The sequence below is a fragment of the Myotis nattereri genome (genome assembly GCF_964212035.1).
Source record: "Myotis nattereri genome assembly, chromosome: 6".
Classification (NCBI taxonomy): domain Eukaryota; kingdom Metazoa; phylum Chordata; class Mammalia; order Chiroptera; family Vespertilionidae; genus Myotis; species Myotis nattereri.
The window spans coordinates 13,731,249-13,742,822 of record NC_138081.1 but is presented as its reverse complement, the minus strand read 5'-3'; the positions used below and the strand labels follow the sequence as shown (position 1 = coordinate 13,742,822).

Genomic DNA, 11,574 nt, shown 5'->3' with positions numbered 1-11,574 from the left:
AAGGTGGGAGGCCATCCCCAGGTGACCCCTCCCAGGGCAGCCCACCCCCCTGAATGGGAAGCAGGGAATGAAGGTCATGAGGGGCAGTCTGTCCTTAGAGGGTGGCCAGAGTTTCCTGGTCGGGGGCTGCTCCCGCCCTTGCCTGGTCCCCGCACTGTGCCCCCTCCCTCACCCCAGGCCAGTCTCTGCCTCAGGAGTCTGCCCCTGCCAGCCCCACCGGCCACACTGGGCATGTGCAGGGCTCTCTGAACTGGTTGTCTGTCTAGTGACTGTAAGCATCCATGACAATGTTTTCCTGTAGCTCCTCTAAAAACCGATTCTTTTCTTTAATATTTTAATTTTTATTCTTCAGTTCCAGTTTGCATTCCGTGTGATTTTGTGCTCCTTTCAGGTGTACAGCTTAGAGGGGGACAGTCACATACTTTACAAAGTGGTTGCCCAGCATGTCAGTGCCCCCTGGCACCACACCCAGTGACTGCAATATCATTGGCGAGGTGCCCTGTTCGTCACAGGGATGTAAAGTGCAAATTACTTTCTAAATGAGCTTGGTTAGTATGTTCTTCCAGCAAAGGCTTAAAGAGTGATGATAGTGGCGGCTGGGGGCTGGGGACACAGAGGGCAGAGACCCCCTTTCTTCCCCTTCCTCCCCTCCTCCCGCACCCATCTCCTCCCCCCCTCCCAGGTCTGCATTGCTCTCCCAGCCTTTCCAGGGATCCTCCCTGCACCTCCTCCCCTGGAAATGACTCCCCACCTCCTCCTGCCCCTCCAGTCCCCACAGGACACCCCAATTCCCAGCAGCCTGGACAGGAGGCCTCTGAGCACTGGGGCCTCCAGAGGGTCCCTGCCTCCATCACTCACCCTCAGCCCTGCTTTTCTTGGTGGCCAGGAGACAGGTGAGGCGGGGAAGGAAGTGGTGGGACACAGAATACTAGGGAGGGGGAATGGCTTCCTATTTCACCACCATTTCCTCCGGGGCTTCACCCATTTCCCCACGCCCGCCCCAGGGGAGGGAACAGGGGACAAGCTTGGCCCAGGGAGCGCCCACCCAGGCCCAGGGGCAGAGGGAAGGGGAGGGTCCTGCATAGGCCCAGGCCTCCCTCCTCCCTGCCCCCTCCCCACCTGCAGTCTTTGCCTTCCTCAGCTCTTCTTCCCACACAGGCTGGGCAGCTGCTGACCCCGCCAGCTCTGGCACCCTCTCCTCAGGGCGGCTGCTGCCACCCCACCTCAGACAGAGGGCCATGGCCTGGGAGGCCCCGCACCTGCTGCCCCTTGTCCTGCTGCTGCTCCTGGCCTCAGGTGAGGGCGGAGTGGAGCAGAAGAGGAGGAGGGATGGATGCTAGTGAGGTGGCCTGAGGGATGTGGGGAGGAGGGGCGAGGCGAGGGAGGGGGTCGGCAGGGGGACACTGAGGGTAGCAGGGAGGACTTCCTGAGGAGGGGGCCCCTCTCAGCTCTGAGGCAGGCAGGGGGCTGCCTGACCTGAGGGTTTATTCTCAGGCTCCTGGGAACAGCAGTCACTGCTGCTGCGGAAACTGGAAGGGGAGGAAGTCTCCATAAGGTGCGATTATCCAGACCAGCGAGGTTTTAGAAGGAAAACCTGGTGCAGAGTAACACCAGCAGGAAATTGTACCTCATTAGTCACCAGTCCCGGGCTCAGCCAGGAGCCCAGAGACCCGCGATTTGTCATCAGGGATTACCTTGGACAGGGGTACTTCACTGTCACCGTGACTGCGCTGGCAGAGAAGGACTCGGGCTTGTATTGGTGTGGATTCTATGAATCTTCCCGGATCAACATTCTCAGAGCCATCCGTCTGGATGTCTCTCCGGGTGAGTCCTTCCATCTGTGGGTGCTTCTCAGGGTCGCTGAACCACAGGAAGCTGATGCTGGAAAGGACCTAATCAGGCCCCCCAACCCCTGTGGCTGAACCCAGGGCCCCTTCCTGAGGTTCCTGCTGGTTACAGGCAGAACCAGCGCCAGAACTCAGACTGCCGGCTCTGGTGAGTTCTCCCTTCCCCAGCTCACACACTTCTCCGAACACTTGTAGCTTCTCACAGGGCTCCCTGCTGACTCGTACCCATCACCAAGCTGCCTCTGGCTTGGGCAGGCCTGGCTTATAGGTCCATTCCGGGCACCCCTCCCCCTGACCCTAATCCCAATCTTCTCTCCAAGGGCTGTGCTTGAGGCAGGTCACAGGTGACTGTGAGGGCTCAGGGAATGGGGACAGGAAGGGGACAGACACAGTGAGCAGATATGGGACTTCGGGGTGAGCCTGGGAGCTGCAGGGGCCAGAGCTCAGAGGGCCTGGGTCCCCCCTGCACCCGCCCCTGATAGATGAGTGACCATCAGCCTCAGAGTGGGAAGCTCTTAACCCTGGGCCCCTCCCCCATATGCCTCCTGAAAGCTTCAGAGGTGCAGAGCCCCCCTGCATATCCCAGTGATGGTCAAGGGTTAAACAGTACCTTCGAAGACCCGCCGGGCTGCTGAGCCTGTACCCCTCGCTGTTCCGTCATCCGGGTACCAGGCGCACACACATCAGCTGCTCGGTCATCCTCGGCCCAAGCCTGGGCTCATTGCCCACTGCATGTCGGGCACGGGGCGAGGCCCTGGAAGGGGAATGGAACCCTGAGACATAAATAAAAGGCTATGATGCAGCGTGTGGGGGGCATAATGGAGGCATGTTGGATGGAGGCCCAGAGGAGGGACTGGGCCAGGTTGCTGGTGAGGCCAGAAGTATAGACTTGCCTGCAGGACTTCCCAGAGGAGGGGACACCACAGCCCGGTGGTTGGGGTGGGGGCGGCAGTTGGGTGGCGAGCAGGTCGGCAGGGAGGGGCAGTTGGGGGGCGAGCAGGTCGGCAGGGAGGGGCAGGTGGGCGGCGAGCAGGTCGGAAGGGAGGGGCAGTTGGGGGGGTGAGCAGGCCAGCGGGGGAAGTTCGGGTCTATTTCTCTTCTGAAGCCCTCACACAAGCCTTGAATGTGACTGCCTCAAGGCAGCACAAGTCCCATCAACCAGCCACAGAGGAAAGGAGCTGGGGGTGGGGAGCTATGATTACAAAGGTGTTTCTACTCCTGATGACAGAGCATCACCTAGAAAACGTGGCCCAGGGGCCAATGGATTTGAGCAAACTTCCTTGGAGTTGAAGGAAGGGGATGGACAGAAATCCTCTGCACAGAGCTGCTGGGCCATGGGGCCCGGAGGGGTGTAGAGAGCACCACCTGGAGGAGGAGAAGCTGTGGAGGTAGCAGAGGAGTAACACCTGCAGAAGGGGGTGGCCGCCACCAGGAGCAGGTGGGGACATGCTCTCACCGAGTGTCAGCGACACATGGAGACAGTGGGGCTGAGTGGAGAGGAGATGGTGAGGCTAAAGCAGGGCCGGTGGTGGATTCAGACTGGGAGAGCCTTGGGCGCCTGCAGCCTGTGCACTTTGTTCTGTAGCAATGGGAGCACGAAGGGCTTTCCCAGGCGCCTTGAGTGGGAGACGGAGGGCTCAGTGCAGAGTAATTGATGCAGGAGCTGTGGGCAGGAGCTATGCAGAAGGGAGATATTAGGGGCTGGAGACCAGGTAGATCCCTTTAGAGTATTGGTTCTCAACCTTCTTGCCCTTTAAATACAGCTCCTCATGTTGTGGTGACCTTCAACCATAAAATTATTTTTGTTGCTACTTCATAACTGTAATTATGCTGTTGTTATGAATTATAATGTAAATATCTGATATGCAGAATGGTCTTAGGCGACCCCTATGAAATGGTCGTTCGACCTCCAAAGGGGTCGCGACCCACAGGTTGAAAACCTCTGCTTTAGGGTGAGAGCCAGCACAGAGGATTATGGGAAAGTAAGGCCCAGCCTCAAAGTCCCTGCTTGGCTGCTGTGGTGGCCGGGAGGCAGGGAGCAGGCTGAGCTTCGGAGGAGATCATCCGGCAGACACCCACCCTCTCGGCCTCAGGATGGTCAAACCTAGGACTCCAACGCTGTGCTTGACCTTCCAGGCCGGCCGCCTGCCCGGGCCCTTTCGGAGCCGCAGGTGATGGCTGTTGTTCTGACTTGCGGATTCGTCCTGAACAAGGGCCTGGTGTTCTCAGTCCTGTTGGTCCTTCTCCGGAAAGCCAGGGCCTCAGGTGAGTGGGGGCCGAGGCCGGGCTGGGGGTGGAAATGAATGAGGGACCCAGATGGTAGCTGCAGACAAGAGCTCAGAGGGGCCAAGTACCAGGGGTTCCCCAGCATTTGCCCCCTGACTTTGCCCACTTCTTTGCCTAGGAGGCAGGCCCAGCCCCTGGAACCCTGTGAATGGCGCTGGGCTGGGCTCACCAGGACAGGAAGACCTGGGGGTGGGAGCAGCCAGCATGGTTTTGGCTGCTCTGCAATCCAGTCTTTTCTTCAGAGGAGGAAGGGAGGCTGAAGCCGGGACTGGCATGGATGGATCACGTGCAAATGCTGTCTGTTTCTCTCACTCCTCAGGCGAGCCAAACCCAGGGGAGCAGCAAAGTCACCCTTCCAGGAGCTGAGGGGCATGCCTTCCTCCCCTAGCAAACATCACATCCGCTCTCTGTTCCCCAAATGAACTAACAAATAAACTGATCTCTCAGGGAAGAAAAAGGCTTCAGAAACTCCTTTTGTGAGGTCTCTGCCCAGCCCCTTTCTTACTGAGAGAAACGTACTGAGCAGAGAGTGTGGGGAGCTGGGAGGAAGGAGACCCACTGAACTAATCAGAGGCCCAGAAAATGGCAAACAGTATTTTATAAAAAGTAAATACAACATCTGGGGCTCAGAGGATCACCCAAATGAGCCTGTGCTTGTTCCCTTGCTGCTGTTCAGACCCGCTCCGCTGGGGCGTCTCTGGCCCTCCGGTGAAGCCTCTGGCAGACCCATCACTCTCCTGGTCATTTTTAAAAAAACATTTTATTTTTAAATTAAATTTACTGTGGTGACTGTTAGGTCGGAGAGAGCCCAGGATCGGATACATGCAGACATGACAAGATAATGGACTTCCCCTGGAATTTCTCACAGATCAAGGTTCCAGACACAAATACCAGCTTCTTCTCCCTGAATTCACATACCCCCACACAGATAAGAACTTCGTCCTGAATATTCCGCCCATTCCCTGCAGCAGAGAATTCCTCAGCTCATGTCCCCGCCCCTCACCCAACCGCAGTATAAGAAAAGCGCCCCCCTCCCTGTTGGCGTGAATCCACATGCTCTGTCCTGGGGGTACGTGGGTCTCCCGGGGACGCAGAATAAACCTTTTCCTTTCCTTTCTTTTCTGATTCACTGGACTCTATTTCTTGCGCCGCCTCCTGAGCCACCTAACCTAACAGTGACATTGGTTAATATAATTACCGAGGTTTCATCTACTTGTCATTTAAAAAAATAGACTATTTTTTAGAGCAGTTTTAGGTTCCCAGCAAAAATAAGGACACAGTACAGTTCCCATATGGCCCTGTCCCCACAGGTGCACGGCCTCCCCGCTATCAGCATCCTAGTCCCTGCCCACAGTCCCCCATGGACGCACTTGACCGTTCGTCTGGTTTTATGGAATTTATTTTTGTCCACCTCCATCCCCCAGCTGCACTTCCTACCCGATGCCCCATTGGTATCCTCATAATATAGTTAATGCATATGTCCTTTCACTCCACTTTCCATAAATGTATTTACATTCATGCGGGTCCTTGAAAACACATAGAAGTGTTTCATGTGCTTTATTTTACACGCGTTTCCCTCTGAGCTTCTGGGAATGACTCTCAAAGCCACACTTTTCCATAAAAATGTGCACTCCCAGGAAAACTGCCTTGTCTCTAGCACATTCTTCCTGGTTCTCTGATTCTGATTCAATGACAACGATTTTATAACTAGAGGCCCAGTGCGTGAAATTCGTGCAGGGAGGGGGTTCCTCTCTCAATTCAGGACCCCTTGGGGAATGTCTGGCCTAAACTGGCAGTTGGACATCCCTCTCTCAATCCAGGACGCTGCATGCACCAGTGACCATACTTTTCATACAGGTGAAAGGTGTCTTGCTGTTGTATGGGCAGCTACATTTTTTACCCTGATTATAAAAAGCAGTACATAACATGATCCTTCTGAGGCAGTAGTGCCATTTTCCCCATCTTATGGGTGGAAAACTGGAGCAGAGAGAAGTTAAGTAATTGGCTTTGTCACACAGTTATAAGTGTCAGAATCAGGACTGGGCACAAAATGTGCAAGCCAGAGTCCATGCATGTCATCACTGCATCATCCTGTTTCTTTAGTGTTAGAGTAGCTTTGCCAGGATTGAATTTTTAAATCTAAGAGACTGTTCCCAATATATATAGGGTCCCTAGGCCTGGCCAGCAATCAGGGCCATCGGTGGGGTGACCAGTGGGCAGGGTGGTCAGGGGGCCCCACTGGCACCTACCTTGGCTTGCAGCCTGGCACATCCCACTGGCCGTCCCATTCCCCTGATTGCTGCTGTAGGTCACCTTCCTCTCGGGTGGGGGCAGGCAGTGTGCATCATAGCAACCAGTTGTTCTGGCTGTCATTCCACCATTCAGTCAATTTGCATATTAGGGTTTTATTATATAGTATTCTGTGAATGATAGGTAATTGATAGACATACAAATTCTGTTTTTCTTACTCTATTGTGGGAGGGATGAAAACCCCACACTGGTGAGTCTCCCCATGCAATTCATTTCAACATTTCTTTACTCCATATAAGAAGTTTTCATCGGTATTCTTAAGAAGCTAAATTTATAACAAGGAACTGAAAGCTGTGCTAGCCCACCAGCTGTGTTGAAACAACAAGCTAGAAAGCAGTGCCCTCAGACAGAACTTCCTGGGACGATGGAAATGTCCTGCATTGTCCCCTCCAACACAGCAGCCACCCGCCAAGAGAGGCCGTGAGCATCTAGCACGTGGCCAGTGCGACCGAGGACCTGAATCTTTCTCAGGGAATTTTAATAGACTCTAATGTAAATAGGCACATGGTGAATGGCTAACCTATCAGATGATGCAGCTCTAGATGGCTGAGGTGAACTTTCACAAAACCCTGCCCTCTCAGAGGGCGCAGATTTCTGTGTTGTGGTTGTGAATGTCAAAACTGTATCTTTGTCCATTGTCTAAAGTACAATATTCAAAACATGATTTGCTTCAGATTGGGAAGGACACTTTAAAAACATCCCAGAACATAAGTCGTAAAGGGAACATGGATGGGCTTACCTACATTGTCTAACGCTGGCTTCCCAAATATCAGAAACAGAGCTTTCTCCTAGCAACAGGTTGTGTTGGGAAGCCAGTGTTCGACAGTCCTATTTTGAATGTTGTCCTTTAGCCAATGTGCAGAGATATATATTCTCATGCATTATCTGGCCAGCTGGCAAAGCTTTCAGTTCCTGTTATAAACTTAGATTCTCAACACCGATGAAAACTTTTTAGAGCACGCGGTACTTTTACACCTGGGTAGTTTGAATTATAGTTCCCATTTAATTAAAGCAGGTTTTCCTCTTAAAGAGAGAATCACACTTCTGATTTTTAAATATTCCTTTCTCAAAGAAAGGGCCCATGCCCGGCCAGTGTGGCTCAGTGGTCAACCTATGAACCTGAATATCACCGTTTCATTGCTGGTCAAGGTACATGCACGGTTTGCGGGCTTGATCCCCAGTAGGAGGCGTGCAGGAGGCAGCCGATCAATGATTCTCTCTCATCATCGATGTTTCTCTCTCTCTCTTTCCCTTCTTCTCTGAATTAATAAAAATATATTTTTAAAAAAAGAAGAAAAAAGAATGAAAGAAAGGGCTCAGTTATTTTGGTGTCTCAGTCCTTTTGCCTTTTTTCTGGAGTCTCCTCTGCTGCCGCCTTGTCCTTGGGCCTCGGCGAGGGCAAGTTCGGCCCACAGGGATGGATGATGGGGTCACGGAGGGAGCTGGGGTGGCTGGGAGCTGCTCCGCGGTGGGCAAAGCCTGGAGGTGTGTTGAAGGCAGAATTCAAATGCTCACCTCAGCTATGACATCTCTGTGAGACCCCGACGAGGCCCCGGTCTTCAATGCAGCTCAGCCTCCAGAAGGAGAAACGCTAGAGCTGGAGATGCGCTCTGGGCCCCCGCCCCATCAGACCAAGGAGCATGTGCAGACAGCGCCCCGGGTGGAGGGTAAACAAGGCAGGGCTCACACCCCATAGGGTTGACAAGGAGGGGCTCACACACTGAATGAGACAGCCGGCCCGGCTCTCACAGTCTATCCGGAGAGGAACAGCGTGTCCACAATAGGGCAGTGACAAAACAGCGCCAGATCAGGGCCTTAGAGTGCAGCCAGGCGCTGCGCACCCATGACGGGGCGGTGGTGGTGGCTGTGCAGGGAAGGTGGGTGGGTGGGGGTGGGGGGGCTGCACACTCCAGTCCTCTGCACCAGCTTCTAGAGGAGCCCCCTTGTGGCTCCACACCGTGAGACTCGCTGGGGAGCGGGCCCTGGAGGCATTTCAGGGGCTGGGGAAGGGACACGCTCCAGCACAGTCTGAGGCGGAACCACAGTGGCAGTCAGGGATGGAGCCATGTGGGGACTCACTGGGTGGGTACAGATGGAGGGGTCTGGACTCAGGCCGGGGCCTCTGACGGGGCCAAGACGTCCGGGTAGGTCAGGGTAGCGGAGCACTCGCCTGAGCTCCATGGCCAGGACACAAGGTCACCGACAAGCAGCAGCTGCAGACCCCTCTCCATTCCCCCTCTAACCCCGCAGCGTCCTGGTGTCTAGTGACAGCTTGGGCTCCAGACCTTCTGGTCATTGGCCTCAGAAACTCCAACTCTCTACCTCCTCCCTCCTCCCTGGGGCTTCCAGGGCCCAGGTGTAGGGCAGGACCAGGGCACGGAGGTTCAGGGACAGGTGGGGTCCTGAGCAGAGAGGAGTGTCTGTTCATTTAGAAGGTGAAGCAATCCCTCCAGAACAGGACACTCTGAAGACTGACCACGCGGAAGGAGAGCGAGGTTCCAACCAGCTGGGAAGCCAGCGGCTGAATCCCACACCCGCAGGGATACCCCTGTAGTCTGTGCGCAGCGCAGCCAGCGGGCCTTCGCTAACAAGGCACTTACACGGCTGCAATCAGGTTCTTTTATTGTTTTGTTTTTAATCTTCACCCGAGGATATTTCTTTTCATTGATTTCCAGAGGGAGTGGAAGGGAGGGAGGGGCGGGGGGAGATAGAGAGAGGGAAACACCGGTTGCCTCCTGCATGCGCAGACCAGGGCTGGGGAGCCTGTAACCGAGGTATGGGCCTTTGACCGGGAATCGAACCTGTGACCCTTAGGTAGGCAGGCCGATGTTCCAACCAGTGAGCCAAACTGGCCAGGGCTGCAATCAGTATTCTTTATGCCCAACCAAACTACATTCTTAAAATTACTTTCCTTTTTGTTGTTAGTTATTGAGTATTTACAAATAGGTTTTGTACAAATAGTCTGTCTACATTTTTTAAAATTTTAGAATAGGTTTAGATTTCAGAAAAGTAACGAGGTTATTAAAGGGAGTTTCCAGACACCCAGTTTCCACTCTTACTAATATCTTACATGAACATGGCATATTGTCACAATCAATCAATCAATCAATCAATCATGACATATACCTCGTTCAGATTTCCTTAACTTTTACCTAATGTCCTTTTTTTGTCCCAGAATCCCATCCAGGATACTTGGTGACATTTGGTCGTCATCTCTCTTTAGGGGGCCCTTGGCTATACCAGTTTCTCAGAATTTCCTTTTTATTTATTTATTTATTTTAATTTCAGAGAGAGGAAGGGAGAGGGATAGAAACATCAATGATGACAAAGAATCATGGATCAGCTGCCTCCTGCACACCCCCTACTGGGGGTCGAGCCCACAACCCATGCATGTGCCCTGACCAGGAATCGAACCTTGACCCTCTGGTTCCTGGTTTGATGCTCAGCCACCGAGCCACACCAGCTGGGCGAATTTCCTTATTTTTGATGACTTTGATAGTTCTGAGGAGTACTGGTCAGGTATTTTGTAATGCACCTCATTTGAGAGTTGTTTGATTTTTTTTCTCTGAGGCTTACGGGTTTGGGAGAGGAAGATCAAAGAGTAAAGTGCCAGTCTCATCACACCCTAGCAAGGGTAGATGCTATCAACACAATAATCACTGTTGATCTTACCCTTGATCACCAGGCTGAAGTGGTGCCAGGTTTTTCCACGGTAAGCTACTCTTACCCCACTTCCATCCCGTGTTCTTTGGAGGGAAGTCACTAAGGACAGCACATACTTAAGGGAGGGGGAGTTACGCTGCCCCTCTTTAAGGACCGAGTGTCAACATAAATTATTGGGATTCTTTTGCATGGGAGATTTGTCTATTCTCCCCACTTATTTATTCAATCATTTATTTATATTAGTACAAACTCATGGGTATTTATTTTATATTTTAGGTTATAATTCAAAGCCACTTTATTTTGTTGTTCAGGCTGTTCCAACTTTGGCCATTTTTTCCCCTCCATATATTTTTACACACACATTATTATTATTATCTTTTAAGAAATGGCTGTGTATTTTTTATTTTTTTAAAATATATTTTATTGATTTTTTACAGAGAGGAAGGGAGAGGGATAGAGAGGAACAGCGATGAGAGAGAAACATCAATCAGCTGCCTCCTGCACACCTCCTACTGGGGATGTGCCCGTAACAAAGGTACATGCCCTTGACCGGAATCGAACCTGGGACCTTTCAGTCTGCAGGCCGATGCTCTATCCACTGAGCCAAACCAGTTAGGGTTACACACACATCATTAAAACAAAAAGATGTTTCTTCTTTTCCCCCACTCACAAATGCCTTTAATCAACACCAATTGATTGAGCACCATTAGGGAGTGAGAGCTGAAGATATGGACATGACGTTGAGCCCCCTTCCCTGCCTTCTCCTCCCCCAACCCAACTGACCCACTGCCTCCTGCCCTCCCCTCTGAGAATCCCCATTCAGGGTTCCCTTTCCTCCCTCCCACCTCCCCTGGACCCCACCTTTCCCAGGGACCATCCTTACAGTCCCTGGAATTGAAACTCTGCCCTCCCCAACCTCCTAGAGTAAAAGCACATTACTGACCTACCTTGCCTGGGAGGGGGGGCCCTGTGTACCGTGGGTACCAGAGGGATTCATGACTGCGGTCAGGCACCAAGGGCCCCCAACCGTTCATAGGCTGCACAGAGAGACAGAAAAGAGGAACAGTTTCTCTTGCACCATGGTTTCTTCTTGGACATTCGCAGAGGTTCCACCAGCAACAACGAAGGAGTGTGATAGGTGGACAGTGTGGAGCGATAAAGATGGGGAGAAGTTAGGCAAAAGGAAGCAACTGAGTCAGAGCTGAGGTCTCCAGGTCAGCGACAGACCCTCAGCTGGTGGCCCCCTCAGCTGGTGGACCCAGGCCTGGCTGCTCCTCCCTCCCCTCGCCCACAGAGCCTGCCTCTCAGGCCAACCACTTCCCCAGTCAAGGTGTTGGGCTTTCTCAATTCTCCCATTTCAGAGACGCTGGGACGCTGGGGCAGAATTAGGTCCAGCGTCTGGTTCCCTCGCCCCAGAGGCCTCCCCTTTCCTTCTGTCCGCCACCGTCAGAAACAGGTTGGGGGTAGC

The 11,574-nt window shown here is 53.0% G+C and overlaps 1 protein-coding gene across 1 annotated transcript; it reads left to right on the top strand.

The window, feature by feature from the left end:
• Positions 1-1,003: 1,003 nt before the first annotated feature.
• On the top strand, positions 1,004-5,250 carry LOC308521664 (natural cytotoxicity triggering receptor 2-like). The gene is made up of 4 exons (XM_081094740.1): positions 1,004-1,296; positions 1,495-1,824; positions 3,984-4,112; positions 4,453-5,250. Exons 1-4 carry the CDS (start codon positions 1,239-1,241, stop codon positions 4,497-4,499), a joined length of 564 nt encoding a protein of 187 aa, XP_080950866.1. The 5' UTR covers positions 1,004-1,238; the 3' UTR covers positions 4,500-5,250.
• The last annotated feature ends 6,324 nt before the right edge of the window (positions 5,251-11,574 follow it).